Source organism: Ursus americanus, chromosome 20 (genome assembly GCF_024610735.1).
Source record: "Ursus americanus isolate L20-20 chromosome 20, mUrsAme1.1.p, whole genome shotgun sequence".
NCBI classification, from domain to species: Eukaryota; Metazoa; Chordata; class Mammalia; order Carnivora; family Ursidae; genus Ursus; species Ursus americanus.
The window spans coordinates 28,560,634-28,587,117 of record NC_142146.1 but is presented as its reverse complement, the minus strand read 5'-3'; the positions used below and the strand labels follow the sequence as shown (position 1 = coordinate 28,587,117).

Here is a 26,484-nt window from a genome sequence, read left to right as displayed (position 1 = left end):
CTAGCTACCTTATCAGAGAAAATCAGGGAAAGAGATAGCTAAGAATAGGCAAATTTCAAACCTTGAAGACTAGCCTCAAAGACTGCATCTGCAAAGAGACTCAAATTTAATGGGAAGAGACTGGAGAGCAATGCATGTCTCAGGGCATTCTTGAAAATAATAAAGCAATGAGTTGGCAATTAGTGAAGGCTAACAACTGGGTGTAATACCAGCAGAAATAGCTAAGCAGAGAGAACAGGGAAAAGGACAGAGAGCCTTGCTAAAACTACTGTCATCCCAAGGCTAACTGTGAACGTGCCCAAGGCTATACTCTGAAGATCAACACTAGACATTTCACACTGGAAGGGAAATACATTTCACTAGAATAACCAGGCATGTCACTAAATGAGTAAAGAGACAAACGATACCAAGACCCAGAGAGATGGGAGAGCGAGGAAAATAAGTGTTCAGAATTGGATACAATATATTATCTAAAATGTCCAGTTTTTACCAATTATGAGATATGCAAAGAAACAGGAAAATATCTATACACGGCGTGGCGGGGGGAGCAGGAAACAGAAACTGAGAGGTCTCAGATGTCAGATTTAACAGATAAAGACTTCCAAATATGTTCAAAGAACTAAAGGAAACCATGTTTAAATAAATAAAGTACGATATAAATGTCACATCAAATGGAGAATGTCAGTAAAGAGAAATTATAAAAGAACACCAAATAGAAATTCTGGAGTTGAAAAGTACAAGAACTGAAATAAAAATTCACCAAAGGGGCTCAACAGTAGACTTTAACTAGCAGAAGAATCAATGAACTTGAAGATAGACTGAGAGATATGCAATCCAAAGAAAAGAGAGAAAAATGAAGAAAAATGAACAATGTCTTAGAGAAATGTGGGAGACCATGAAGTACAACAACATGTGCATAATGGGAGTACCAGAAGGCAAGGAGAGAGAGAGAAAGAGAAAAAAATACTCAAAGAAATAATTCTTGAAAGCTTTTCAAGTTTGATGAACTACATTAATCCACATGTCCAAGAAGCTCAACTAACTCCAGGTAGGATAAATGCAAGTCCACACCCAGATACATTGTGCCCTAAAAATGCTTAAAGACAAAAACAAAGAGAAAATCTTCAAAGAAAACATTACACAATGTTTAATAAACATTATTAGTTGAAAAATTACTGTGCCCAAGTATAGAATACTATGCAAACATTTAAATGATACATGGATATATTTTGTTACGGCAGTGCAATATTTCCTTTTGCAAGTAAAAAAAAAGCAGGTTGTGAAATATATATAGTATGATTTTTTTTGTAGTAACAAATATGTTTATATAGGGATATAAGGCACTTAGCACATTAACTGTCAATCACAGAGTAAGCACTCCATAGACAGCAGCAATCCTGGTTCTGTTGCTGCAGTTGTATTGTGACCTTTGTAAAACTGACCAGGCTAGATATTATGCTCAGATTTCGTATCAGTCATTTCATGGTAGTCATTGAGAAAAGATATTAATACCCAAATCTGCACTTGACTGAAATGTTTTCCTACTTCAGCTTCTGTTAAGTGAAAATAATGACAATGACACCAGTTCCCACTTCCTAGAAAGGCATACCCTGCCCAACAGCTTAGTTCTAAATCCATACAAGAATTTCTCAGACCATGGGAAGCTGAGAGAAATGGACTCTCTTGCTCCAGAGCTTCCTTCACCAAGATGGGGCTGTTGGCTGCCAGCTACCTGCAGGCCCCACATTAACTACAAAAACTGCTGCCAAGGTGGCCTGTATTTCTGCCTTTCCTAAATCCTTCACTGGAAAATAGGCTTGTTCTCCATCCTGCTCCCTTTTCCTGTCCAATTTGGGAACGCTCTCCTGTGAGGATACTTTCTTAGTTCTGGTAGGTCAGGCAGGTGCTGGTTCCTCTCTGTTTTCTTCTACTTATAGCTAATCCTTGTCTGACACTTCTGCCCAACATCACTAAAGTCTGAATCCAGTGTTGAGTGTGAACTAGACTCCTACAGTATCCCTTATGTAGCCAACCCTTGGACCAGATCTCAGGTTTTTGCAAAATCCTGAGACCTTCACAGTATACTCTGGCACCTCTACTATTCCCACCACCATTCCCTCCACTTTACTCACCCAAAGAATATAGGGCCACAAGATCAAAGAACCATCTGGTTGACCTCTCACAACAAGATAGATAAGACCGACAATGAAATATTCTGTTTCTTTTCTGTTTAATTACAGCATCATTATTCCAATAGTATTGTCCTTCATTTGTTTCTCCTACCAAAATAATAAATTCTAACCATTCATAATTTAAATCAATTTAAAGAGATGGCCTAGGAACACAACTCATATATTATATTTTTCCTGTGGGGGGGAAAGTGTTCAGCAATTGCTTATATAGATCGGCAGTATTCAAAGTATTGTCCTCAATGAACCTAATTATCCTAACTTTCTGAATAAGTGTTTATAAACTTATGGAACCTAAACCACTTTTAAGAGAGAGACTTATCTGTACTTGATTGCTATAAATAAATGAATCCCAAAAGGTTTAACAGATTGCAGAAAGAGGATAAGGTTACAATGGGCAAACATTAACAGATGAAATATAATTAGTATTATACCAATTCTTCATTAGGCATTATAAATATAATATGTACAGCTATTAGTGCTAAAACAAAACACCCGTCAATTATTCACAAGTGTTTCCAATTGGAAGGAAATATTTCACAGTAAACAGATGCTACACACTGAGATTAAAACAAACAAACAAACAAACTCTCAACCCCATTCAATCTAATTTTTCTAAGAGTGTCTCCCAAAGATTACTCATCACACTTATGTATCTGCCACTATAATTAATAGTTCTCTTTATTCTTTCCACTTTAAGTTCAGCAATAGAAATTTCATTACCAGATAAGCTTGTTTTGATTCAGATACAACCAAGGTAATTACTAAATTCATAATAAGGTGGTTCTTTGGGGTCAGGATGATGATAAATCCTTAGCTTGTACTTGCTGAACAGTTAATAATCTCTGCAAGGAAAGCTGACCTAAAGCTCACACAAAATATATTAAAATTCTCCTGTATTTTTATATTTGGGAGGTTTTAGATTTTTTAAGTTTTGCCTGAGTCAGGTATTACTTTTGTAAACCTAAAACATTATAGCAATATTATTTCTATTAGTCTATATCCCTGTAATTCTGATATTCCTGATAATTCCTATATTCTTTATGATAGTCCTATAATTCCCATATTAGGGATAATTCTATAATTCTTTATGCAGTACTAGGAGTAGTTTTTAAAAAAATAACTACAACAGACACAATTGAGACAAAAAGTCTATATGCTTTACTCCTCTGTCTGTGGGTACTGTTGCCCAAGTTTCTGGGGAGACACATCTGATTTGGCAAACAGATGTAGATACCTGCCCCAAAGAGCCAGCTTTCTTGCTACATGTAATGCCAAAGGCTTAACAATGGGCTTCATAAATTAATTTAGTCTTAATTCAAATGACATGATGTAAACATCTTTCTGGCATAGCATGTAATTTTAATCATGAAGAGATTATATATTTGAATCTATTTTTATTTTTTTTGAAGATTTTATTTATTTATTTGGGAGAGAGAGAGAGAGCATAAGGGGGTTGGGGAAGGGGCAGAGGGAGAGGGAAAAGCAGACTCCCCACTGAGCAGGGAGCCCCATACGGAGCTGGATCCCAGGACCCTGGGATCATGACCTGAGCTGAAGGCAGATGCTTAACCAACTGAGCCATGCAGGTGCCCCTGAATCTTTTTTAAATGCCCACAATAATAAAAAAGTTAAGTATAAAAAGAGATGTAAATAGGTAACTCAAATCCAATCCAAAGCCCAAGACTGATCTCAAACTGAAGAAAGCACTCTAAAAAGAGCAAGAAGACTCTTCCTCAGGGGAGGAATCCTATTACTTTTTAAATTTTATACCCTAAGGGCTATTACACAGTGACTGGCAAATAGTAGATGCTCAATAAAGCAAAATTTAAGGTAACTCATTTGAACATATCTTTGCAGTTTTTGTCTATTATTTTGGTTTTGGTTTGGAGGGAGGGTATTAGGGGAAGGTTATGATTAGAGAAAATATGATAGGTAAATTGGAAAAGACCATCAGGGTAGAAACAGGCTAACAATGAAACAAAACAAAACAAAACAAAACAAAACCCATTGAAGAACCTAGAAATGAATAATCACAAGAGTGAACTGAAGGGACAGAATGGATGGTTATCGGCCATAGCCAGAACTACTGTGACAGTGTTCTCTCCCACTTGGGAGGCACCAGAACAAGAACATGAGTAATGACCCTTATGAAAATCCAAAGGCACATCCCCTGTTGTGCTTACTTTGCCCTAACCACAGGAAAGGTAACTTTCTACTTTATCCTCTTTAGAAGAATGAAGTAGACATAATCTTTCACATTGCTCATCTTTGAAAGCTCAGAACACTTAAGTTGATTTGCATACAATAATTATTTACTTAATTAACAGGCTCTCAGCTAGATTGTCCTTTCAACCCTTAACAAGCCGAAAATTATATGATTCCTCTTCAAAGGAAAAGAGATTTTCCCTAAATAGGATCTATTGCTAACAATAGAATATAATTTTCCACATGGCTTCTGCATTGAGATTTAAACTGGTTCCATGACAAAGAATAAGAAATTCCTTTGGTACAAGAGCTCAGATAAATGGAGAAATCTCAGATGCATCTATCATTGAAAACCCCCCAATTTTTTTATTTAAATTTATTCTTAAAAGCCAATAACTTCAGTAAAAATTCTTAAAAGCATCAAGAAGAAAAATAAATAAATAAAGCCATACATTCCCCACAGAGGTAGAAGTTGATCTTAAATAAAATAAAGCACAGTGTTTAGGATTACAAATACTTTAATAGGCTAGCAGAAACATATCAACATTTAATGTTTATGATGTATTAAGAACTTTTCCTTGTGGTTCAAGAAGAAAAAAATCCAAACCAACCAAACTAATCTATAAATAAAGAGAACTTTTGAAATCAATATAATGGAAATAATCAAGTTTCAAATCCAAAAACCCTCTTTACTTTGATCAAAGAATGACTCATACTTCAAAAGGATAAAGTGAGTGGATGCAGCAAGTAAATGAGCCTAAAAACGAAACGCATTGTTCTCTCAGTGCGGCAGATGTATACATCATCTGGACTAGCCCACTGCCCACTCACCAGATGTCCGACTTTGTGTTGTAGCCTTGGTGTGTCAAAGCCTCCGGACTCATGTAATGGGGAGTTCCAGTTAAAGTGGTGGCTACATCACAGGATCCCATTAGGAGACGAGAAACTCCAAAATCCCCTTGAAATAACAATTTTTATGAATACTTTAAAACCATGAAAATCAGCCTGGAAATTAACAACTGTCTAATTTGACAATTTTAATATGCAATGACTCATACCATTCAAAGGGAAGGAAAAGAAAAATGGTATCTTTTAAATTTAAAAGGCTGGTGAATAGCTTTAAAAACACAGGCCTTATAGGAGAAGGAAGACTGAGCCAGGAAACTGAATTATGTAAGCTAAAGCTTTTTATTTCTGGAATTATGGAGAACCAGCAACTTGAAACAAAAAGCTATTTCAGGTCTGCCTAACAACAAACAAAATTATTCTGGAGGGCCGAATATAATGATTTGTGATTTTATCCAAGGAGGGAGAGTTTGTTCTTCGTTACAATAAAGAAAAGATTTCAAATAAAAGACCTGAGACATGTTTAAAAACATGACTATAAAATCCATTAACTTCTCTTTACTATTCTAACTAGTCACATGCGTTTAGGCTTTCCCTCTCTAAGAACATCTTACATGAAGACCGAACAATCCAGTAACTGTTATGAGAGGACGTACAGTTCTGAAGAAGAACTAAAAATTAATAAATCCATGATACCAATATTTTAATTATCTGTGATAACTGCTAATTGCTTGCCATAAAATAAGCAGGAAACCTGTACTAATTAACCGAGTTAGTAAAACAACTCTAACTACTTGCAAATGCCTGGCATGGAGAAGGAACTCAAAAATTATTAATCTATCAAGTACATAGCAAATGTCTTACACTTCAATTTATATCAGATACTCAGAAACAAAATAATTGGGTTTTGTTGGCTCCAACCAAGTAAAAACAAAAGTTTGAGAAGTTAAAATAAACCAGTGATTACTCTAACACTTCTAGCTACTATATATTTGAATGTGATATACAGCTAACATCTAGAATATATTCTCCCATCTTTCTGGAATGTATATTTTTAAAAATCTTACCAATTTTAAGCAGATTGTTTTTCAGAAATATATTCTTTGATTTCAAGTCTCGATGAAGTATCATCCTACAAAAAGGCAAAAAAGGACATAAAATTTCATGCAAAATATAAAATTTTTGATTTCTAATATGGATAATATATATGGGTGTATGTGAAGTGATAAATACACAGTCCCACAGATATATCTTTCAGTGTTTAAAAGCTACAAATCCACAGCATTTTCTAGTTCCCCTGAGGAAATAGGAGTTTTAAAAACAAAGTTTTATGGGGTGCCTGGGGCCTTCGGCTCCGGGTGTGATCCCAGCGTTCTGGGATCGAGCCCCACATCGGCTCCTCCACTGGGAGCCTGCTTCTTCCTCTCCCACTCCCCCTGCTTGTGCTCCCTCTCTCACTGGCTGTCTCTCTCTCTGTCAAATAAATAAATAAAATCTTAAATAAATAAATAAAAACAAAGTTTTAAAATAAGCAGAACATGTAGTTGGGAAAAGAATGACGTGGTTTACATTATTTCAATAGGTCAAATTTTATTGTGTTTCTGTAGCATGATCTACATAGCACTGTATCTATTAACCATACGCTCAGTTGATAGACCAGTTATCATAAAGCTTTGTCATCTATTATACATAATCTATTACATATTATATGTTATACATAAATATGTATTATATGTTAAGTATATTTATATAATATATATTTTATAGAACATATATGTAGCTATATGTTATATATATATATATATATATAACCTATTATATATATTAAATCCAAATGTTCAGGTTTTATGTATTTGTAGAAATAATAATGTTCAAGATGATATTTTATAATAGATAACATGTATAAGCCAACAATATAAATTATGTCAGTTAAGACTTTTGTTTCTGGAATTATAGAGAACTAGACAACTTGAAAACATTTACTAAAAAAACACCAAAAAATGTGGAATAAAGTCTATAAATATCTTCACCTATGCACAGCTGAGCTTGCAAGAAAATGAAGCTAATCCCTGATGGTTTATACAAACAGAAAACTGAAAATCAGTGTGGGCAGTAGGTACTGATTTCTCAGCTGCCCTAGGGGGTTGTGTTGAGCTCAGTAACCAATGGGCTGTCTTTAGTGACCTCACACAAACAAGAGCCAAGACCTCGAGCCCATGTAATGTGAAGAATTGGAATATATAGACACAAATACGTCAGAATCCCATAAGTGGTTTGTACCTTAACTGAAAGAATGACCTAAGAAACATCCACTTACAAGTGAACAAAATGACAAGAAAGTTGATCTGTATAGGTCTGAACTTCTGAGCGGAGAAAAAAATATCTATCTCTCTTCTTACCTCGTAACTGTATCTCTCTGCTCACTCACATTTGGGATTCAAATAGGCAATAGCTGCATGGCTTCAGAAATCCCAAGCCAAGAAATTAACAGAAAAATTGGTTCTCAGCTGCTTATACCCTCTTGGGGCATCTGGCAGAAGCAAATGCAAACTAAGAGTCAGCAGATAACATACAGTGAAATCACACCCCTGAGATTTTCAGATAATCTAAAAGGATTCAAGCTATAAAATAAGTATATTTTAAGAGATTAAAATCATAAAGAAAGGAATAGAAAACATAAGATAGAAAATGGATACTATCCAAAAAAAGAAGATGCTGATTTGAAAACCAACCAAATAGAATTTCTAGGGGAGAAATGTGATTGAAATTAAAAACACAAGAATAAAACCTGAGCTTCCAACCATGATGGAGTAAGCTTATTTCACACTAAATCTCCCACTTTCCACAGCTGTATAGAGAACACTGAAACATCTGAACAATGTAAAATCTGAGTAAAATTAAAAAAACAACAGCAGCAGGTCTTTGAAGATATCAGAGATCACCTAAGGCAAGCGAAGGCAGTCATCACTTGAGGAGCCAGACCCTGGAAAGAAAGGAAATGCTCTAGCTGAGCCAAACATTCTGCGTGGTGTGTTCCTCTCAGGGCAGCTGACATCAGCAGAATGCCCTGGGCTAGAGCTTGCAGCACTTTTCCTGGGCTCAGGAGGCAAAAATTACAGTTCAGGGCTACAAGGCAGCCAGGAATTGAGGGGAAATTTTTCCAGTAAAGAGAACAAAAGTGAGTCCGATATTCTGCGTGGCTTTTCACCCTTGAGGCACGTAACTGAATCCTAAGCTGTTCAGGGGAAGACATTAAGGAGAAGGTGGCTGCTAAGAGGTTAAAAACTAAGCAGTTTTCAGGAGATTCACAAAGATGAGGAAGGGTCCTGGAAACCCTCAAGGCCTACTTCTTAGATAGAAAGGCAAACTGGACCTAGACCAGCCTTCACAAAGTTTGAAACCAGCCTTAAACCAAACTCAGTCCCCCATTAGCTCAAGGTGATCTGCCCTTACTATAACTACCCCCCAGAAAAAAATCAGATCCTCTCCAGAAGAAGATAGTATCACCCAACATCTCTCCACTACTTCATATACATTGTCCACCATTCACTCAAAAACCAGAAAAAGAAAGCAGGTAAAGGAGAAAAAGGTACGTCACAAAATACAAGGGTAGAAACATTCCATATATTGTTAATCACAATGGACTAAAGTCATGAATTAAAACACAGAGAAAAGGGACTAAGCTATTTTAAAAGAACTGTTATAAGAAACACACTTAAAAAAAAAAAGTAAGGACATAGGTTAAAAGCACAAGGATTGAAGAGATATTCCAGGCAAAAGAAACTAGTAAAAAGCAGTATTAGGTAAATTAAGGATAAAGAGTATCACTACAGGGGCACCTGAGTGGCGCAGTTGGTTAAGCGACAGACTCTTGATTTTGGCTCAGGTAATGATCTCAGGGTTGTTGAGATCATGCCAGGCTGGGGCTCTGCACTGGGCATGGAACCTGCTTAAGATTCTTTCTCTCCCTCTCCTTCTTCCCACCCCCCCCAACCCTGCGTAGGCAGGGGCACCTTCTCTCTCTCTCTCTCCTTCTCAAAAAAAAAAAAAAAGTGTATCACTACATAATGAAAAAATCAAGTAATTTATTGCAAAAATTTTTATTTATTTATTATTTTAGAGAGAGAGAGAGACGGGGGGAGAGGCGTGAGAATCTTAAGCAGGCTCCACTCCAAGTACAGAGCCTGCCTCGGGGCTCAATCTCGTGACCCTGAGATCCTGACCAGAGCAAAATCAAGAGTTGGATGCTTAACCAACTGAGCGATCCAGGCGCCCCTATTGGGAAAATTTTTAAATTCTGTACTTGTGTGCAACTTCTGACACAAGCTTAGATACATTATGAAAAATTAATATTAATAAAAATTTAAGGGGAAATTGAAAAATCCACAATCATAGTGGGAAGTTTAACATATTTCCCTTGGGGGCGCCTGGGTGGCACAGCGGTTAAGCGTCTGCCTTCGGCTCAGGGCGTGATCCCCGCGTTATGGGATCGAGCCCCACATCAGGCTCCTCCGCTATGAGCCTGCTTCTTCCTCTCCCACTCCCCCTGCTTGTGTTCCCTCTCTCGCTGGCTGTCTCTATCTCTGTCAAATAAATAAATAAAATCTTAAAAAAAAACATATTTCCCTTGGTAATTAATGTAGGCAAAAAATTAGTAAGGATATAGATTTTAGTAAAACAATTACAGATTTGAAAAACACAATTAGCTTGAGCTAATACACATAAATTGAATATTTCATCAAACTTAAAAATGCATGTTCTTTCAGGCACACATAGAATATTTTCAAAAACTGACAATGAACTAATCAATAAAGCAAGCATCAATCAGCACCATACAGTTCACACATAGCACACATATGGTTCAATGAGGTTACATTAGAACCCCATCAGGAACCCCATCAGGTGCTTATGATGTCTGCTAACTTAATGCTATTAAAACAATAAAGCAGAGCAAGGAGCTAGAGACTAAGCAGGGAAGGAAGACTAGTTTATAGTTGAGATCAGGTGGTCAAGAAGGCCTTGGAGAAAGTGACATTGCAACAGAGATGTGAATGAAGCTATGGGATAAGCCAAGGTTGTGGTGGTTGTTACTGTTACTGCTCATACTTCTATTGTTATTGCTACCACCAATATATCAAAAGGAAAGTTGTGTGAGGCTATCAAGCAGAAAGGAATGATGAACTATAGGGAGTGGTTTAAACGCCATCATCCTTCCCCCTTCATTCTTCAACATCCCACTCCCTGCTCAAGACCCTCCGGGACCCCTACTGTTGGCTGAATCAAGGACAGCTTCACATTTGGAGTCTTCCATTTGCAGCCTCCTTTTACACCTATTTGTTCCTACAAAAAAAAAATCTAATGGAGGAATAAACATTTAGTTATATATTTGAAGTACCTTTTAAAAGGAAAAAAAACCTCAAGAATAACTACAAACCAAGAAAATATGGGCTAAGAAATGGTCACATCTCTGTTGAAGCCAACAAAGCACTTGTTTACCTTACATGCAGCACACGTGTTTCTTCCTTTATGTTACTGCTCATATTAAAACGCCTTCCTCTTTCATCTCTGCCTCTCAGAATCCTGTCTGTCCTTTAGGACTGTATTGGATACAAACTTCATGTACCTCCTTGGAGTCCCCTGACTACCCCCTTCCTTCCAAAGGCGCTGGTTCTGGAGGCCAATTAGTCACTTGCCTGAGGATGTCAGGCCCTCGTGCTCCTGCCACATCTGGACTAGGATGAAACACACACTATAGGACACGGAATCAAGCATTCCAACTGGCAATGTAAGGAACTAGATGACACATCCTAAAAGTGCAAGGGAGTTAGCTCCTTTGAAGTAGACCAGTAGGAGACAAGAGGAGAAAGAAGCTGGGCAATCATTTTCTCTTTTTCTCCCTAAGGCATGCTACCCGTGTTTATAAACCATACAAATAGCCCTGCCAGGCAGCCTGCTGGGGTCTTTCTCCAGCTTTTTGTGAATCGATGGCCAGTACAGTAACACACACTTGTCTGCTTCAGGCACTCACCTCGTTTCAATTTGTCCTCACTCTCACCACCCTGGGTCTATACCACCCAAGGCAGATATCAGCATTTCAATCCTTGCCCCGGGCTGTTTCCTAGAGGCCCAACCTTAGAAAAGGATCCCCCCTGTATCACTTTCTTAACTACCATTCCTACTACTATCAGCAAGTTAGACATACTCTTCCACTTCTGTTCTTCTTTTCACACCACATTCTACAATTGACCAATCACTCTTACAAAATTCTAAGCTCTACAAGGTCTGCATCTTACCTGACTATATTATCCCCTGTAACACTATAATCGTTTAATTAAACTGGTAGTTTAAACTTGATTGAATCTTTGGATTTACAGGTGCCTGAACTTTTCAAACTATTTTTGATCGACATTTTTCCAAAATGGACTATATAATTCTCCAACTTCACAAAGAATATTTTTTAACAATTCATGATTATAGTATGCATCAATTACTATGGTGTATCTAGTCATCAGGCTTATACAGGAGACCCCAATTTGCAAGCAGCATTCATGAGACTTCGGCTGGGCATAGGCATGTGGCTTTACAAAATTAAAATCTGCTCTTGAATCCCTAACTTAAAAACCTTCCATGGGTCTGCACTGCTTCCAGAATAGAATATAAAATACTATATGTGGCCTATGAGAGACTAGAAGATCTGGCCCTACCAATGCCTCCACAAGCCTTGGCAAAAACTCAGGCCAGGTCTGTATCATCTTTTCCTCTTCTACACTGTTCTTTACTCTTGGTAGAGGCTCGATAAATGTACATTAATTTTAGAAACACTATCCTTGGAACAAAAATGAGTACCATCTTGTGGGGCTCATTTATTAATCCTAAAAAACAATTAAGGAGTGCCAACTACCTGCAATGTGCTATACAACATAATGTGAAAAATGATAAAGATTCATAAGACAAGGCCATATATCCCATCATGCTTACAATCAGGTTGGAGAGATAAAGGAAAAGTACACAAATAACTATAAAAGATGGCAGAGGGGAACCCAGTTCTCATCACTTTATTAAAAATTATTTATAATTATAAAGTTACCAATATAGATATTTACATTCAGAAGGAAACTTCTCTCCCAACAAATGATTGCTCTTAAGTACATGCCCACAAAACTGTACTGTTATCAGTTAACACTAGAAATATCAGTTATAAAAATAATTGATTTTTTACCATTACAATTAGTGATAATGCAGGCGTAGCAATGTGGTCAGACCTCAGTCATCCACAGCAAAGCTATAAATCATGGCTGAGGAATAGGGCCAAAGAAGAGCCACTCAGAAAGCCCATCTACTTTACTTTATGGAGACAAATAGCCACACACTCAAACAAGGAATGCAATTAGAATTGTATGTAAGGGCAGGAGTTTCCTCTAATTCAAATAATCTTTATTCTCCTAAAGTCTTCGGAGAATTACAGAGGAATAAGCAATGCTTTCAAGAATGGAGAGGAAGGGGAAGAATAAAGGTGGACAACACAGGTCTGGGCCACCTCTTCGCACGGCAAACAAACCCCAGTGCTATCACCTAAAGCACTATGCTACTATCCTTATGCGCACTCTGGAGATGAGAAAAACAAGGCTTCGAGAGGCTAATTTGCCCAATAATTTGCCTATGAGTACAAACAGGTCTGTTTGACTCTACAAAGTATCATAGTTCTGTTTTACTCATGGTAAATGCTCAGTAAATGTATATTGATTTTAAAAGCACTATCCTTGGCACAAAGATAAATACCATCTAGTGGGGCTCATTCATTAATTAAAAAAAAATAGAAGCTTTGCTTTTAATCAATATTCTCTCCTGCCTTCTTATATTCCCACAACATCTAGAGCTGGGCTCTGCATAAGTGTGATGTTGACTACTTAAAGATTAAAGGCAAAACAATTATAGTTAACAAATAGAGGGTTAAATAAAATTTGGCCTATTCTATGACCACTCTTGGGGTTCCCTTGGTATCACAGGAACTGCTGAGCACCTACACAATGACTATTACTCTGCTCTTCTCCCTTAATATCAGAACCCCATGAGCCCTGAGGAGGCTGGGCCCTCCTCAGTACTGGTAGGTAAGGGCAATGAGGAGGGAAGGGAGTGAATGTGGAGGATATTATTGGAAATAAATTGAGGTAATCTCTTTTCCCTTTGGGGTGACTGGTTTAGGTATATGGTGTGACCAAATTCTGGCCAATGTTAAAGTATAATTTTCAAAACGGTAAAATTATGAATATCATGAAAATATAAAACGAACACGTCAAGGATTTTGTTCCACTTATTAATCAGTGAGGAAACTAGTAAGATGTTAAAACAGAGTCAAAGAGTCTTTGACGAGCTAAAGTATTTACAAGAGGATAGTTGGGTTAGGTACAAACCTGGTTAGTGGCCAACAGGGCCATAAACCAGATCCCCCGAGCTGTCTGTTCCAATGAACAATAAATATTTGCATCTCTTCTAGACAAAAATATTCAAGTTAGCCTCTGCCTCTACGGAGTTATAAAATAGCCCAGACAATAGGAAATTAAGTTCAGCATTGTGCTCAAAGAAGACTCAATAATCTCTCCTGCCTTTTCTAAGTTTTGGAAATATTTTCTTTTTTCTTTTTTATAATACTATTTTTTTATTATATTATGTTAGTAATCATACAGCACATCCCTGGTTTTTGATGTAAAGTTCCATGATTCATTAGTTGCGTATAACACCCAGTGCACCATGCAATACGTGCCCTCCTTACTACCTATCACCAGTCTATCCCATTCCCCCACCCCCTCCCCTCTGAGGCCCTCAGTTTCTCAGAGTCCATAGTCTCTCATGCTTCATTCCCCCTTCTGATTACCCCCCTTTCTTTATCCCTTTCTTCTCCTACCGATCTTCCTACTTCTTATGTTCCATAGATGAGAGAAATCATATGATAATTGTCTTTCTCTGTTTTACTTATTTCACTAAGCATTATCTCCTCCAGTCCCGTCCATGTTGCAGCAAATGTTGAGAAATCATTCTTTTTGATAGCTGAGTAATATTCCATTGTATATATGGACCACATCTTCTTAATCCAGTCATCTGTTGAAGGGCATCTCGGCTCCTTCCACGATTTAGCTATTGTGGACAATGCTGCTATGAACATTGGGATGCATATGGCCCTTCTCTTCACTACGTCTATATCTTTGGGGTAAATACCCTGTAGTGCAATTGCTGGGTCATAGGGTAGCTCAATTTTTAACTTTTTAAAGGACCTCCACACTGTTTTCCAAAGTGGCTGTACCAACTTGCATTCCCACCAACAATGTAGGAGGGATCCCCTTTCTCCACATCCTCTCCAACAATTGTTGTTTCTTGCCTTGTCAATTTTTGCCATTCTAACTGGCATAAGGTGGTATCTCAGTGTGGTTTTGATTTGAATTTCCCTGATGGCTAATGATTTTGAACATTTTTTCATGTGTCTGTTAGCCATTTGTATGTCTTCATTGGAAAAGTGTCTATTCATATCTTTTGCCCATTTTATGATTTATTTGTTTTTTGTGTATTGAGTTTTAGAAGTTCTTTTTGGATCTTGGATACCAGTCTTTTATCTGTAGTGTCATTTATAAATATCTTCTCCCATTCCATGGGCTGCCTCTTAGTTTTTTTTTTTTTTTTAAGGATTTTATTTATTTGACAGAGAGACAGCCAGCCAGATAGGGAACACAAGCGGGGGGAGTAGGAGAGGAAGAAGCAGGCTTCCAGTGGAGGAGCCTGATGTGGGGCTCGATCCCATAACGCCGGAATCACGCGCTGAGCCGAAGGCAGGCGCTTAACGAGTGCGCTACCCAGGCGCCCCTGCCTCTTAGTTTTTTTGACTGTTTCCTTGGCTGTGCAGAAGGTTTTTATCTTGATGTAGTCCCACAAGTTCATTTTTTCTTCTGTTTCTCTTGCCTTTGGAGATGTGTCATGAAAATGTTGCTGTGGCCGATGTCAAAGAGGTTGCTGCTTATGTTTTCCTCTAGGATTTTGATGGGTTCCTGTCTCACATCGAGGTCTTTCATCCATTTGGAGTTTATCTTTGTGTATGGTGTGAGAGAGTGGTCAAGTTTCATTCTTTTGAATGTAGCTGTACAATTTTCCCAGCACCATTTATTGAAGAGACTGTCTTTTTTCCACTGGATGTTTTTTCCCGCTTTGTCAAAGATTAGTTGCCCAAAGAGCTGAGGGTCCATTTCTGGGTTCTCTATTCTGTTCCATTGGTCTACGTGTCTGTTTTTGTGCCAGTACCATGCTGTCTTTGTCATCACAGCTTTGTAGTACAGCTTGAAATCCGGCAACGTGATGCCCCCAGCTTTGTTTTTCCTTTTCAACAATTCCTTGGCGATTCAGGGCCTTTTCTGGTTCCACACAGATTTAAGGGCTGTTTGTTCCAGTTCTTTGAAAAATGTCATCGGTATTTTGATCGGGATAGCACTGAAAGTGTAGATTGCTCTGGGTAGCATGGATGTTTTAACTATGTTAATTCTTCCGATCCATGAGCATGGAATATTTTTCCATCTTTTTGTGTCTTCTTCAATGTCTTTCAAGACTGATTTGTAGTTTCTAGAATATAGATCCTTTACGTCTCTGGTTAAGTTAATTCTGAGATAATGTATGATTTTTGGTGCTATTGTAAATGGAATGGATTCCCTAATTTCTCTTTCTTCAGTCTCATTGTTCATGTATAGAAATGCAACTGATTTCTGAGCACTGATTTTGTATCCCGCCACATTACTGAATTGCTCTATAAGTTCTAGTAGTTTGGGGGTGGATTCTTTTGGGTTTTCCATATAGAGTATCATGTCATCTGTGAAGAGAGACAGTTTGACTTCTTCTTTGCCGATTTGGATACCTTTTATCCCTTTTTGTTGTCTGATTGCTGTTGCAAGGACTTCTAGTACGATGTTGAATAGTAATGGCGAGAGTGGACATCCTTGTCTAATAATGAAACGTAAGTCTGCTGGAAGCTTGTAGGAAATATTTCCCCGCTCTTGTAAAAGATGAAAAAAGAGGGTGACATATGGCCCTTCTCCCTTGTTTGGATTTTGGTTACTGTTGTATGGAGGTGGGTGATATGTGGCAGTGCTTCAACCATTGGGGCAACTACAAAAGAACAATCCCAACTACAAAAGCTAACCATGCTGAGAATGGAAGTAAAGAGATAGAAGGAACTGGAAGTACTGCTGAGCCACCATCCTCCTTGGACACTTCTTATTGGGTGAGTTGTTTTTGTTGGGTGAATTGTTAAAGAGAAACAATTTTCTTTATGATTTAAGCTGCTTCTGTTACTTGCACTTAAAAGCATCTTAAGTTGATTCATGTGGTCCCTGCAGTTCTTGATATGAGATCTGAGGAGAGGGTACTGGTTCTCTTCCAGCTACGAGTACCAGGGGGTCTGAGGGTCTAAGGGTTTAGAATTTGGAATAGTGAGCTTGGGAGGTGACCAGGAGACTGGGTACTATAAACTTGTAATAAGTAATATGTTCAAGAGAAACTTACCCAGTGACACCTAGCCAAGGAGAAGATGAATTTCAGATAACAATGCATTGATAGTCCTCACATATATAAATATATAAGTATGTAAATCAGCACTAAGTATTTTAAGAAAAAGACAAACAATATGTTAGAAAACAGTTATGAGGGGTGCCTGGGTGGCACAGCGGTTAAGCGTCTGCCTTCGGCTCAGGGCGTGATCCCGGCGTTATGGGATCGAGCCCCACATCAGGCTCCTCCGCTATGAGCCTGCTTCTTTCTCTCCCACTCCCCCTGCTTGTGTTCCCTCTCTCGCTGGCTGTCTCTATCTCTGTTGAATAAATAAATAAAATCTTTAAAAAAAAAAAAAAAAGAAAACAGTTATGAGAAGTAATTGGCTGGCACCATTGCAATGTATTAATACATTTATATAATAGACCAGGTATCACATTATTTGGTAAATTTGGGTTAAGTATAATTTACTGGCTTTCTGCTGATGGTAAGCAAAAATAGTTCCAGCAAGAAAGTCTTGTCATATATTTAGTTACTATCTTTTCCTTTGAAGTATACAAAAATCAAATCCAAGAAATAACAAGGTGACTAGTAATATAGGTAACTTATATAAGCCCCTTCTTCTGAAGAGCTCAGAGTAGCCCTTCATCTATTACTTCATATGTCCCATACCATGTCTCTAGGAGTGGTAGGTCCTTCTCATTTCTAAGTTTCTTGATGCCCAAGAGAGAGAAGTGACTGGCTAAGATTAGATGACAGTCGGGCCCAAATACATAACAGAGCTCCTGCCTTCATCTCCTCCGTCAGGCCATTTTCTACATCCTTCAGTCTCCAGGACCACAGGGAGTGAAGAAAAATCTGTAAAGGTAGATGGAGCAGGTGTTTCTCAGGCTCTCAACCCAAAGTAGGGCTGTGGAAAAGATATGCACAGTTTAACCTTCATCTCCCCTTAAGCACTTATCTTCATAATTTCTGAAACCTCAGCTCCCTCTCCATACATCTGTCCATCATCTGGCAGGGTCTCAGGGGGGATTGCAAACTCTTCTTGCCGAAGGTACTGGCACAAACAGTAACTCCTTGGTGAATCATGGCCTAGGCGGCCCCTGTTGCTGGTCTCTGTCTTGTGGCATCCATCCTAGACTATGAGGTACCTGCCTGGTTCCTCACTGGTGCTGTAGGCCCTCAAGACCATGACAACCCCTCTGTGTTGTAAGTGAGGGGTAGAGTCAGGCCCCCTTCAAACATAGCTATTGCCAACACAGCAGGAGCTGCTTACACCTGGCACTGGGGGCGGGGGAGTCTCCTTGAAATAAAGTGACCTCAGGACATCCTTAAAAAGTGGGAACTGAGAGAAAGTAGGAAATCACCAGTAACACCACAAAGACCACAGCTTCTTTCCATCTTTGAACCTGGGGTGGTAGCACACCACCATCCCCCATCATATTTACCAACTTGGATTTCTAGTAGGTCCTTCTCTTGAGAGCCATTACATTAAAAATGAATTCTAATGCCACCTCTCAGGGAATATTGAGCCATTCTAGCACAATATCTCACCAAACTGGCAGGGAAACTGTGTGGTCTGCCAGGTAATGAGGTAGTCATCTTAGGCAAAGTGTCCCAGCCCCAGTCTCTCCTCCACTGTGAAAGCACCAAAATCAGCAAGGCCTCAAGATCACCAGCAAATGGGCTCTCTGCAGAGAGGCTGCTCTGACCTTCATTCTAAAAAAATCTAGGCTAATTGGACTCCTCCCTCTTCAACAGGAATGAGTTTGGGTTTTTTGTTTGTTGTTTTTTTTGTTTAATGCTTTCCAAATTGGGACTGGGGGGGAAAAAGATGAGCAAGACATTCTGCCCCCAAGGAATTCCCTTATGACCAATTCTGCTGTGGTGTCCAGAGAAGATGATGTTTCAAACATTAGCCAATTAATTGGACCAAAGAGAAGAAAGGCTACAGGATTGCACATTCAGAGACTGGATGGTTCTAGCTTTGTCCAAGGTTCCAAAGTCCCTCAAATACTGGACCAGCCTATGGAGCTTGAGGGAGTTGGTAAGGAGTCTCAGAACACAAACACCTTTAAAAAACTTACATCCCTCTGTGCCAGAGGTTCTGGCCCACAGGGAGGAATGAGTTTTAGTGCTACATTCTCAAGATAGCTTATAGTGAACTGTGAGTATATTTAGCTTTTGGCATCATTATAAGTGTTTATGCCACATGCTATATATTTAGCATATTATAAATATATAAATAAACCACATCAAAGTAAGTATAGGACAGCTCTAAAGGAGTAAACAGAATCTTTATTTCTTCTGTAACTTCATTTTTCTTAGCTTCTCCAGGGTCTTCTTGATCTCCTGTGCTGGTGTACTATATTAGTCCGGGTTCTCCAGAGAAAAAGAACCAATAGGCTATAATATAGATATAGATTTAGATATAGATAGATATGGAGGTTTATGATGAGGAATTGGCTCATACAATCATGGAGGCCAAGAAATTCCACAATCTGCATGCAGGAGACCCAGGGAAGCTGGTAGCATAACTCAGTCTGAATCTACAGACCTAAGAACCAGGGGAATCGACCGTCTAAGTCTTAGTATAAGGACAAGCGAAGATGAGATAAATCCCAGCTCAAGGCAGCAAAAAGGGGGCAAATTCCTCCTTTCTCTGCCTTTTGTTCTATTCAGCCCCCAAGGGATTGGGCGGTGGCCAACCACATTGGAGAGGGCAATCTAAGTTACTGAGTTCATGGATTCAAATACTAATCTCAACAGAAACATCCCCACAGACACACCCAGAAGCAATGCTTAATTTGGACACCCCGTGGCCCACTCAAGCTGACACATAAAATTAACCATCACCTGCACTAAAATAATTTGCAAGGCATTAGCAACAGAGGAGCAAAACCTAACTTCTTCACATGTGTTGTTTCCAAGGTAATCTTCGTAACTCATGCAAGCTATGTAATTTTCAAGATACATTTTAATATATGAGGAAAAGGCTGGAATAATGCTTTGTAGATCTATTTTTATTGGCTATGGTTTGAAAGATGTGATTTGAAAGCTGAATGAAGCATTGTGGTAGGCTGTATACTTGTTCCCAAATAGTCACATCTCTTGTGACTTGCAGGAAGTGTTCCCTTCAGGAAGAATAGGCTCCCCAACTCTTTTGACATTGGGCTTTGTCATGTGACTTGCTCTGGTCAATAGCATGTGAGCAGATGGGGAAATTGTCATGTCTGAGCAGGACCTTTAAGAGCCATTGAGTGTATCTGCTAGCTCTCTTGCCTTTCCCTCTGCCATGAGAACAGCACGTCCCACCTGGGAGCTGCTCCTTCAGTTTTGGTACTGGAATGGGAGGAAAGGTAGAGCTGACTTGCAGCTGCTCTGCAGCTGCCAACATGCAACATGAGCAAGAAATTGCTGTTGTAAGCCACTGAGATTGGGGTTTTTTGTTCGTACAACATGACTTCATTCAGCAGGAAGAGTTTTAGTGTCCTATTCTCAAGGTAGCTTTTAATAAACGGAATATTCTTAGGTTTATAAATCATTATTTCTAACTGTCTATGTTATAAGCTAATAGAATCATTCTTTTGGATTTAAATTGCTTTAAGAACAGATAATTAAGATGGTTTCTTTATTTTTTTAATTAATTATTTAAAAATTTTTAATTCCAGTATAGTTAACATACAGTATTATATTCATTTCAGGTATACAATATAGTGAGTCAACAATTCCATATATTACTGAGTGCTCATCAAAATAAGTGTACTTTTAATTCCCATCACGTATTTCACCCATGCCCTACCCACCCACTACCCCTCTGGTAACCATCAGTTTGCTCCCTATAGTTAAGAATCTGTTTCTTCATTTGTCTCTTTCTCTCTCTTTCTCTTTCTCCTTATTTATTTGCTCGTTTGTTTAGTTTCTTAAATTCCACATATGAGTGAAATCATATGGTATTTGTCTTTTTCTCACTGGCTTATTTCGTTAAGCATTATACTTTCTAGATCCATCCATGTGGTTGCAAATGGCAAGATTTCAATTCTTTTTATGGCTGAATAATATTCTATTGTGTACACACACACACACACACACACACACACACACACATGCCACTACTTCTTTATCCATTCATCTATAGATGGACACTTAGGTTGCTTCCATAATTTGGCTACTGTAAATAATGCTGCAGTAAACATAGGGATGCATGTATCCCTTTGAATTAGCATTTTTTTACTCTTTGGGTAAATACCCAGTAGTGTGATTACTGGATCACAGGGTAGTTCTATTTTTAATTTTTTGAGGAACCTCCACACTGTCTTCCATGGTGGCTGTACTGTTTGCATTCCCACCAACAGTGCACAAGGGTTCCTTTTTCTCCACATCCTCATCAACACTTATTGTTTCTTATGTTTTGATTTTAGACTTTCTGACAGGTGTGAGGTGATATCTTACAGTGGTTTTGATCTGCATTTCCCTGATGACGAATGATATTGAGCATCTTTTCATGTGGCCAACAGTGCCTACCTGTATGTCCTTCTTTGGAGAAGTGTCTGTCCATGTCTTCTGTCCATTTTTTAATTGGATTCTTTGTTTTTTGGGTGTTGAGTTGTATAAGTTCTTTATAGATTTTGGGTACTAACCCTTTATCAGATATGTCATAGGCAAATATGTTTTCCCATTCCATAGGCTGTCTTTTAGTTTTGTTGATTGTTTCCTTTGCTGTGCAGAAGCTTTTTATTTTGAAGTGTCCCAATAGTTTATTTTTGCTTTTGTTTTCCTTGCCTCAGGAGACTTATCTAGAAAGATGTTACAGCTGATGTCAGAAAGATTACAGCCTGTGCTTTCTTCTAGAATTTTTATGATTTCAGGTCTCATATTTAGGTCCTTAATCCATGTTGAGTTTATTTTTGTGTATGATGAAGAAAGTGGTCCAGCTTCATTACTTTTCATGTAGCTGTCTAGTTTTCCCAACACCATTTGTTGAAGAGATTGTCTTTTTCCCATTGGATATTCTTTCCTCCTTTATCAAAGATTAATTGACCATATAATTGTAGGTTTATTTCTGGGCTTTCTGTCCTGTACTATTGATCTGTTTGTGTCAATACCATACTGTTTTGATTATTACAGCTTTGTAATATAACTTGAAGTCTGTGATACCTCCAGCTTTGGTTTTCTTTTTCAAGATTGCTTTGGCTATTTGGGGTCTTCTGTGGTTCCATACAAATTTAGAATTGTTTGTTGTAGTTCTGTGAAAAAAAATGCTCTTGGTATTTTGATAGGGATTACATTAAATGTGTAGACTGCTTTAGACAGCACAGACTCTTTAACAATATTTGTTCTTCCAACCCATTAGCATGGAATGTCTTTCCATTTCTTTGTGTTGTCTTCAATTTCTTTTATCAATGAGTTTATAGTTTTCAGAGTACAGGTCTTCCACCTCTTTGGTTAGGTTTATTCCGAGCTATCTTATTATTTTGGGTATAACTATAAATGGGATTGTTTTCTTAATTTCTCTTTCTGCTGCTTCATTATTGTTATATAGAAATGCAACAGATTTCTGTACATTGATTTTTGTATCCTTGACGTCACTGAATTCATTTATCAGTTTTTGTAGTTTTTTGGTGGAGTCTTTTGGGTTTTCTAATTATAGTATCATGTCATCTGCAAATAGTGAAAGTTTTACTTCTTCCTTCCAATTTGGATGTCCTTTATTTCTTTTTGTTGTCTGATTGCTGTGGCTAGGACTTCCAGTACTATATTATATAAAAGTGGTGAAGTGGGGGGGGGGTGCCTGAGTGACTAAGTTGGTTAAGTGTGCAACTCTTGGTTTCAGCTCAGGTCATGATCTTAGGGTTGTGAGATCGAGCATGAAGCATCGGGCTCCATGCTCAGCGTGGGGTCTGCTTGAGATTCTCTCCCTCTGCCCCTGCTCCTGCTCACACTCTCTCTCAAATAAATAAATAAAATCTTAAAAAAAAAAAAAGTGGTGAAAGTGAACATCCTTGTCTTGTTCCTGACCTTAGGGGAAAAGCTCTCAGTTTTTCACCATTGAGTATGATGTTAGCTGTCAGTTTTTCATATAAAGCCTTTATTATGTTGAGGTATGTTTCCTCTAAACCTACTTTATTAAGGGTTTTTATCATGAATCAATGTTGTGCTTTGTCAAATGATTTTTCTGCATCTATTGAAATGATCATATGGTTTTTATCCTCTTATTGATGTGATGTATCGCATTGATTGATTTGCAAATATTGAACCACATTTGCAACCCAGGAATAAATCCCACTTGATCGTGGTGAATGATGTTTTTAATGTATTGTTGGATTCGGTCTAATATTTTGTTGAAGATTTTTGCATCTATGTTCATCAGAGATATTGGCCTGTAGTTCTCTTTTTTTTTTGTTGTGTCTTTATCTGGTTTTTGTATCAGGGTAATGCTGGCCTAATAGAATGAATTTGGAAATTTTCCTTCCTACTCTATTTTTTGGAAAAGTTTGAGAAGAATAGGTATTAACTCTTCTTTAAATGTTTAGGACACCTGGGTGGCTCAGTCAGTTAAGTGTCTGCCTTCAGCTCAGGTCATGATCCCAGGGTTCTGGGATTGAGTCCCACATCGGGCTCCTTGCTCAGTGGGGAGCCTGCTTCTCCCTCTGCCTGCCCCTCCCCCTGCTTGTGTTCTCTCTCTCTCTTTCTCACAAATAAATAAATAAAATCTTTAAAAAATAATAAATGTTTGGTAAAATTCACCTATGAAGCTATCTGGTCCTGGACTTTTGCTGGGAGTTTTTTGATTACTGATTCAATTTCTTTGTAGGTAATTGGTCTGTTCAAATTTTCTATTTCTTCCTGCTTCCGTTTTGATAGGCTATAGCTTTCTAGGAATTTATCCATTTCTCCTATTTTGTCCAGGAGAAAGTTTATTTTCTATAGGAGACATATTTAGACCTATACAAATTAAATATTGAAAACTAACAAGTGAATAGTAGATGACTATTCCTGATCAGGAATAACATATAGCATTTTTCCATTTAAAAACTATTCTGGAGATTGCTTGTGGTGAGCAGAGAATAATGCATAAACTTGTAGAATCACTATGTTGTACACCTGAAACTAATGTAACATTGTGTGTCAACTACACTCCAAAAACCTGACAAAAAAATAGTCTAGAGATTCGATCAAGATAGTGATAACTGGGGCACCTGGGTGGCTCATTCATTAAGCGTCTGCCCTTGGCTCAGGGCGTGATCCCAGTGTTCTGGGATCGAGCCCCACATCAGGCTCCTCCACTGGGAGCCTGCTTCTTCCTCTCCGCCTCCCCCTGCTTGTGTTCCCTCTCTCGCTGGCTGTCTCTATCTCTGTCAAATAAATAAATAAAATCTTTAAAACAAAACAAAAAAAAGATAGTGATAACTGCCTCCCCTTTCCACCCAAAACTCCCAGAAATATGAGGAATTTTTCAACAGGAAATTCATAATAGTGCTAGAAAATAGTTATAGATGGGCAAGAATTTTCATAAAAGCTCTGAAAGAATGCAAAAAGAGGATCCCCAAACCTAAAATATATAGATGAATGTTTCCTCTAGATCCCTCTTCCCACAGCAGCAACCAGCTCAGTAATATGCCCTGTATGGTTTTTCTCACTTCCCCATCTCACTCACTCTCCCCACTCACTGGTTTCTGTTTCATGAAATCACCCCCAGATAACCTTCTTACACTTTAGTTTTTGTTTCACAGTTCTGGTATTGGAGGAATTCAAACAGACAAGTTTCGATATTTTCCCGATATCTAGGGCCTTGCTTGTAACTAACTAACTTCCTTCCTTCCCACCTTCCCACCTTCCTTCTTTCCTACTTCCCTTCCTTCCTTCCTTCTTTTCTCCTTCCTTCCCTCCCTCCCTTTCTTCTCTCTGTCTCTCTCTCTCTTCCTCTCTCCCTGCCATCCTCCCTCCCTGCCTCCTCCTCTTTCCCTGTCTCATTCTCTCTCCATATTTCACCCAGGATATTCACCATTAAACTCAGCACCACTGCTTAAAATCTATCTTTCCAACTTCTCACTCACCCTTGGGTGATGAAACTTGGATTCATCCTTGACCTTCTCTTATCACATCTTACATACTGATGTAATGTAACTTCAGTCATTTGAACTTATCAAGTTAACTGTCATCCTTCCATGTCCTGCCCACTGCTGTCATATTGTTTCAGGTCCTACAACCTCATGCATGGATATTATAAAAGGTTTCAGACTGATATACTAAACTCCCCTCTCTCCCCTCTGTAATTTATCATCCAGTCTTCCTGAAGCTCTGATCATAGCTCCACTCAAAAGGTTTCTGTGGCACTATTGTCTATATTACAGAATAAAGCCCTCTACAACTTGATGTCAACCTACCTTTCCTCACAACTTCATTCATGTACCCCAAGAGCCATTCCCACTGAACTATACTCATCATTCACTCTAAAAGTGCCATGATTCCCCAGCTCTGTGCTTTTGCTAACTCTGGAAAGCTAAGACTCATCTTTCACCTTATTCAAAACCTACTTTGGGTCAAATGTTGTTTCTTCCAAGACCTTCATTGATTCTCCCAAGCAGCATAATTACCTCTCTTCTGATCTCCTATAGCACTTAAAGGGTACTTTTCTTGGCATTCTTATCATTTGTTTTAAATTAAAGTATAATTTACATTAAAATACATAACTCTTAATCTTGATGAATTTATCACCCTTGTAATCATCCACTTGGGTCAAAATACAGAACACTTCCAGCATCCCAGGAGATTCTTTATGCCCTCTTGCAGTCAAAATCCCCTTCAAAGATTAATCTCTATTCTGAGATTGGCTTAATCTCAAATTAGTTTTGCCTGTTTTTGAACTTCATGTAAATGGAGTCACATAGTATGCACTCTTTAGCATCCAGCTTCTTCGTCCATCATGTCTCTGAGATTCATCCAGTCATGCACACCAATTGTACGTTCTTCTTTTATTGCAGAGTAGTATTCCATTGTAAGACTATACCACAATTTATTTAACCATTCTACTCTAAATGGACATTTCTCAGTGTTTCAGCTACTACAAATAAGCCTTCTATGGACATTTTGTACATGTCTCTTGTTGGACACAGGTACTCATTTTTCATCTAAGGAAGAGAATTATTGGGCCACAGGCATTCGGATGTTTAGGTTTGGAAGTACCATCAAACATTTTTCCAAACTGAAATTTGTCTGTCTATATAGAAAACTTTTATAATAATTGGTTATAATAACATAATAAATAAGCACCATCACTTATTACCTGAATCATAAAGGAGGGTATTTCAAGAACACAGATACACAAACACCCAAACATTTAGCCCCATTTAATGACTTTCTTAAAATGCTGAAGGATTAAAAAAAATTTTAATCCTCTCTCTGAAGGATTATTTTAAACTCATTTACTTCAACTATTAAGCATACCAAATATATTGCAAATATCTGGGCTCCTAAATCAACTAGATTTCAGTTTTATATTTTGCACACAGAACACAAAAGTTGTCACCTTTATATGTGAAGGTGACATGTACATATGTGACATATACATACATATCTCCTTATGTATCAGCTAACACACATGCCATGGACTAGTAAAGAAAAGAAAAGAGATACCAATATAGCTATATACACATACGCCCTATGTTCAGCAGCCTCGGGTAGTTTATTAAAAGATTATTTGATATTCTTTTATCACTGT

At 38.1% G+C, this 26,484-nt stretch overlaps 1 protein-coding gene across 11 annotated transcripts in view; it reads right to left on the bottom strand.

The window, feature by feature from the left end:
* Nucleotides 1-26,484, bottom strand: part of NEK11 (NIMA related kinase 11) — a 245,937-nt gene that overhangs the window by 162,029 nt on the left and 57,424 nt on the right. For all 11 annotated transcript variants that reach the window (XR_015727864.1, XM_087870200.1, XM_045791750.2 and 8 more), the window contains 2 exons: nucleotides 6,311-6,375; nucleotides 5,229-5,355 (listed from right to left, as the gene is read on the bottom strand). Coding sequence is in view for 10 of the 11 variants with exons in the window: in XM_087870200.1 (XP_087726326.1) it covers nucleotides 5,229-5,355; nucleotides 6,311-6,375 (192 nt within the window). In the remaining variant the exon portion in view is untranslated. The remainder of the gene's footprint in view (nucleotides 1-5,228; nucleotides 5,356-6,310; nucleotides 6,376-26,484) is intronic.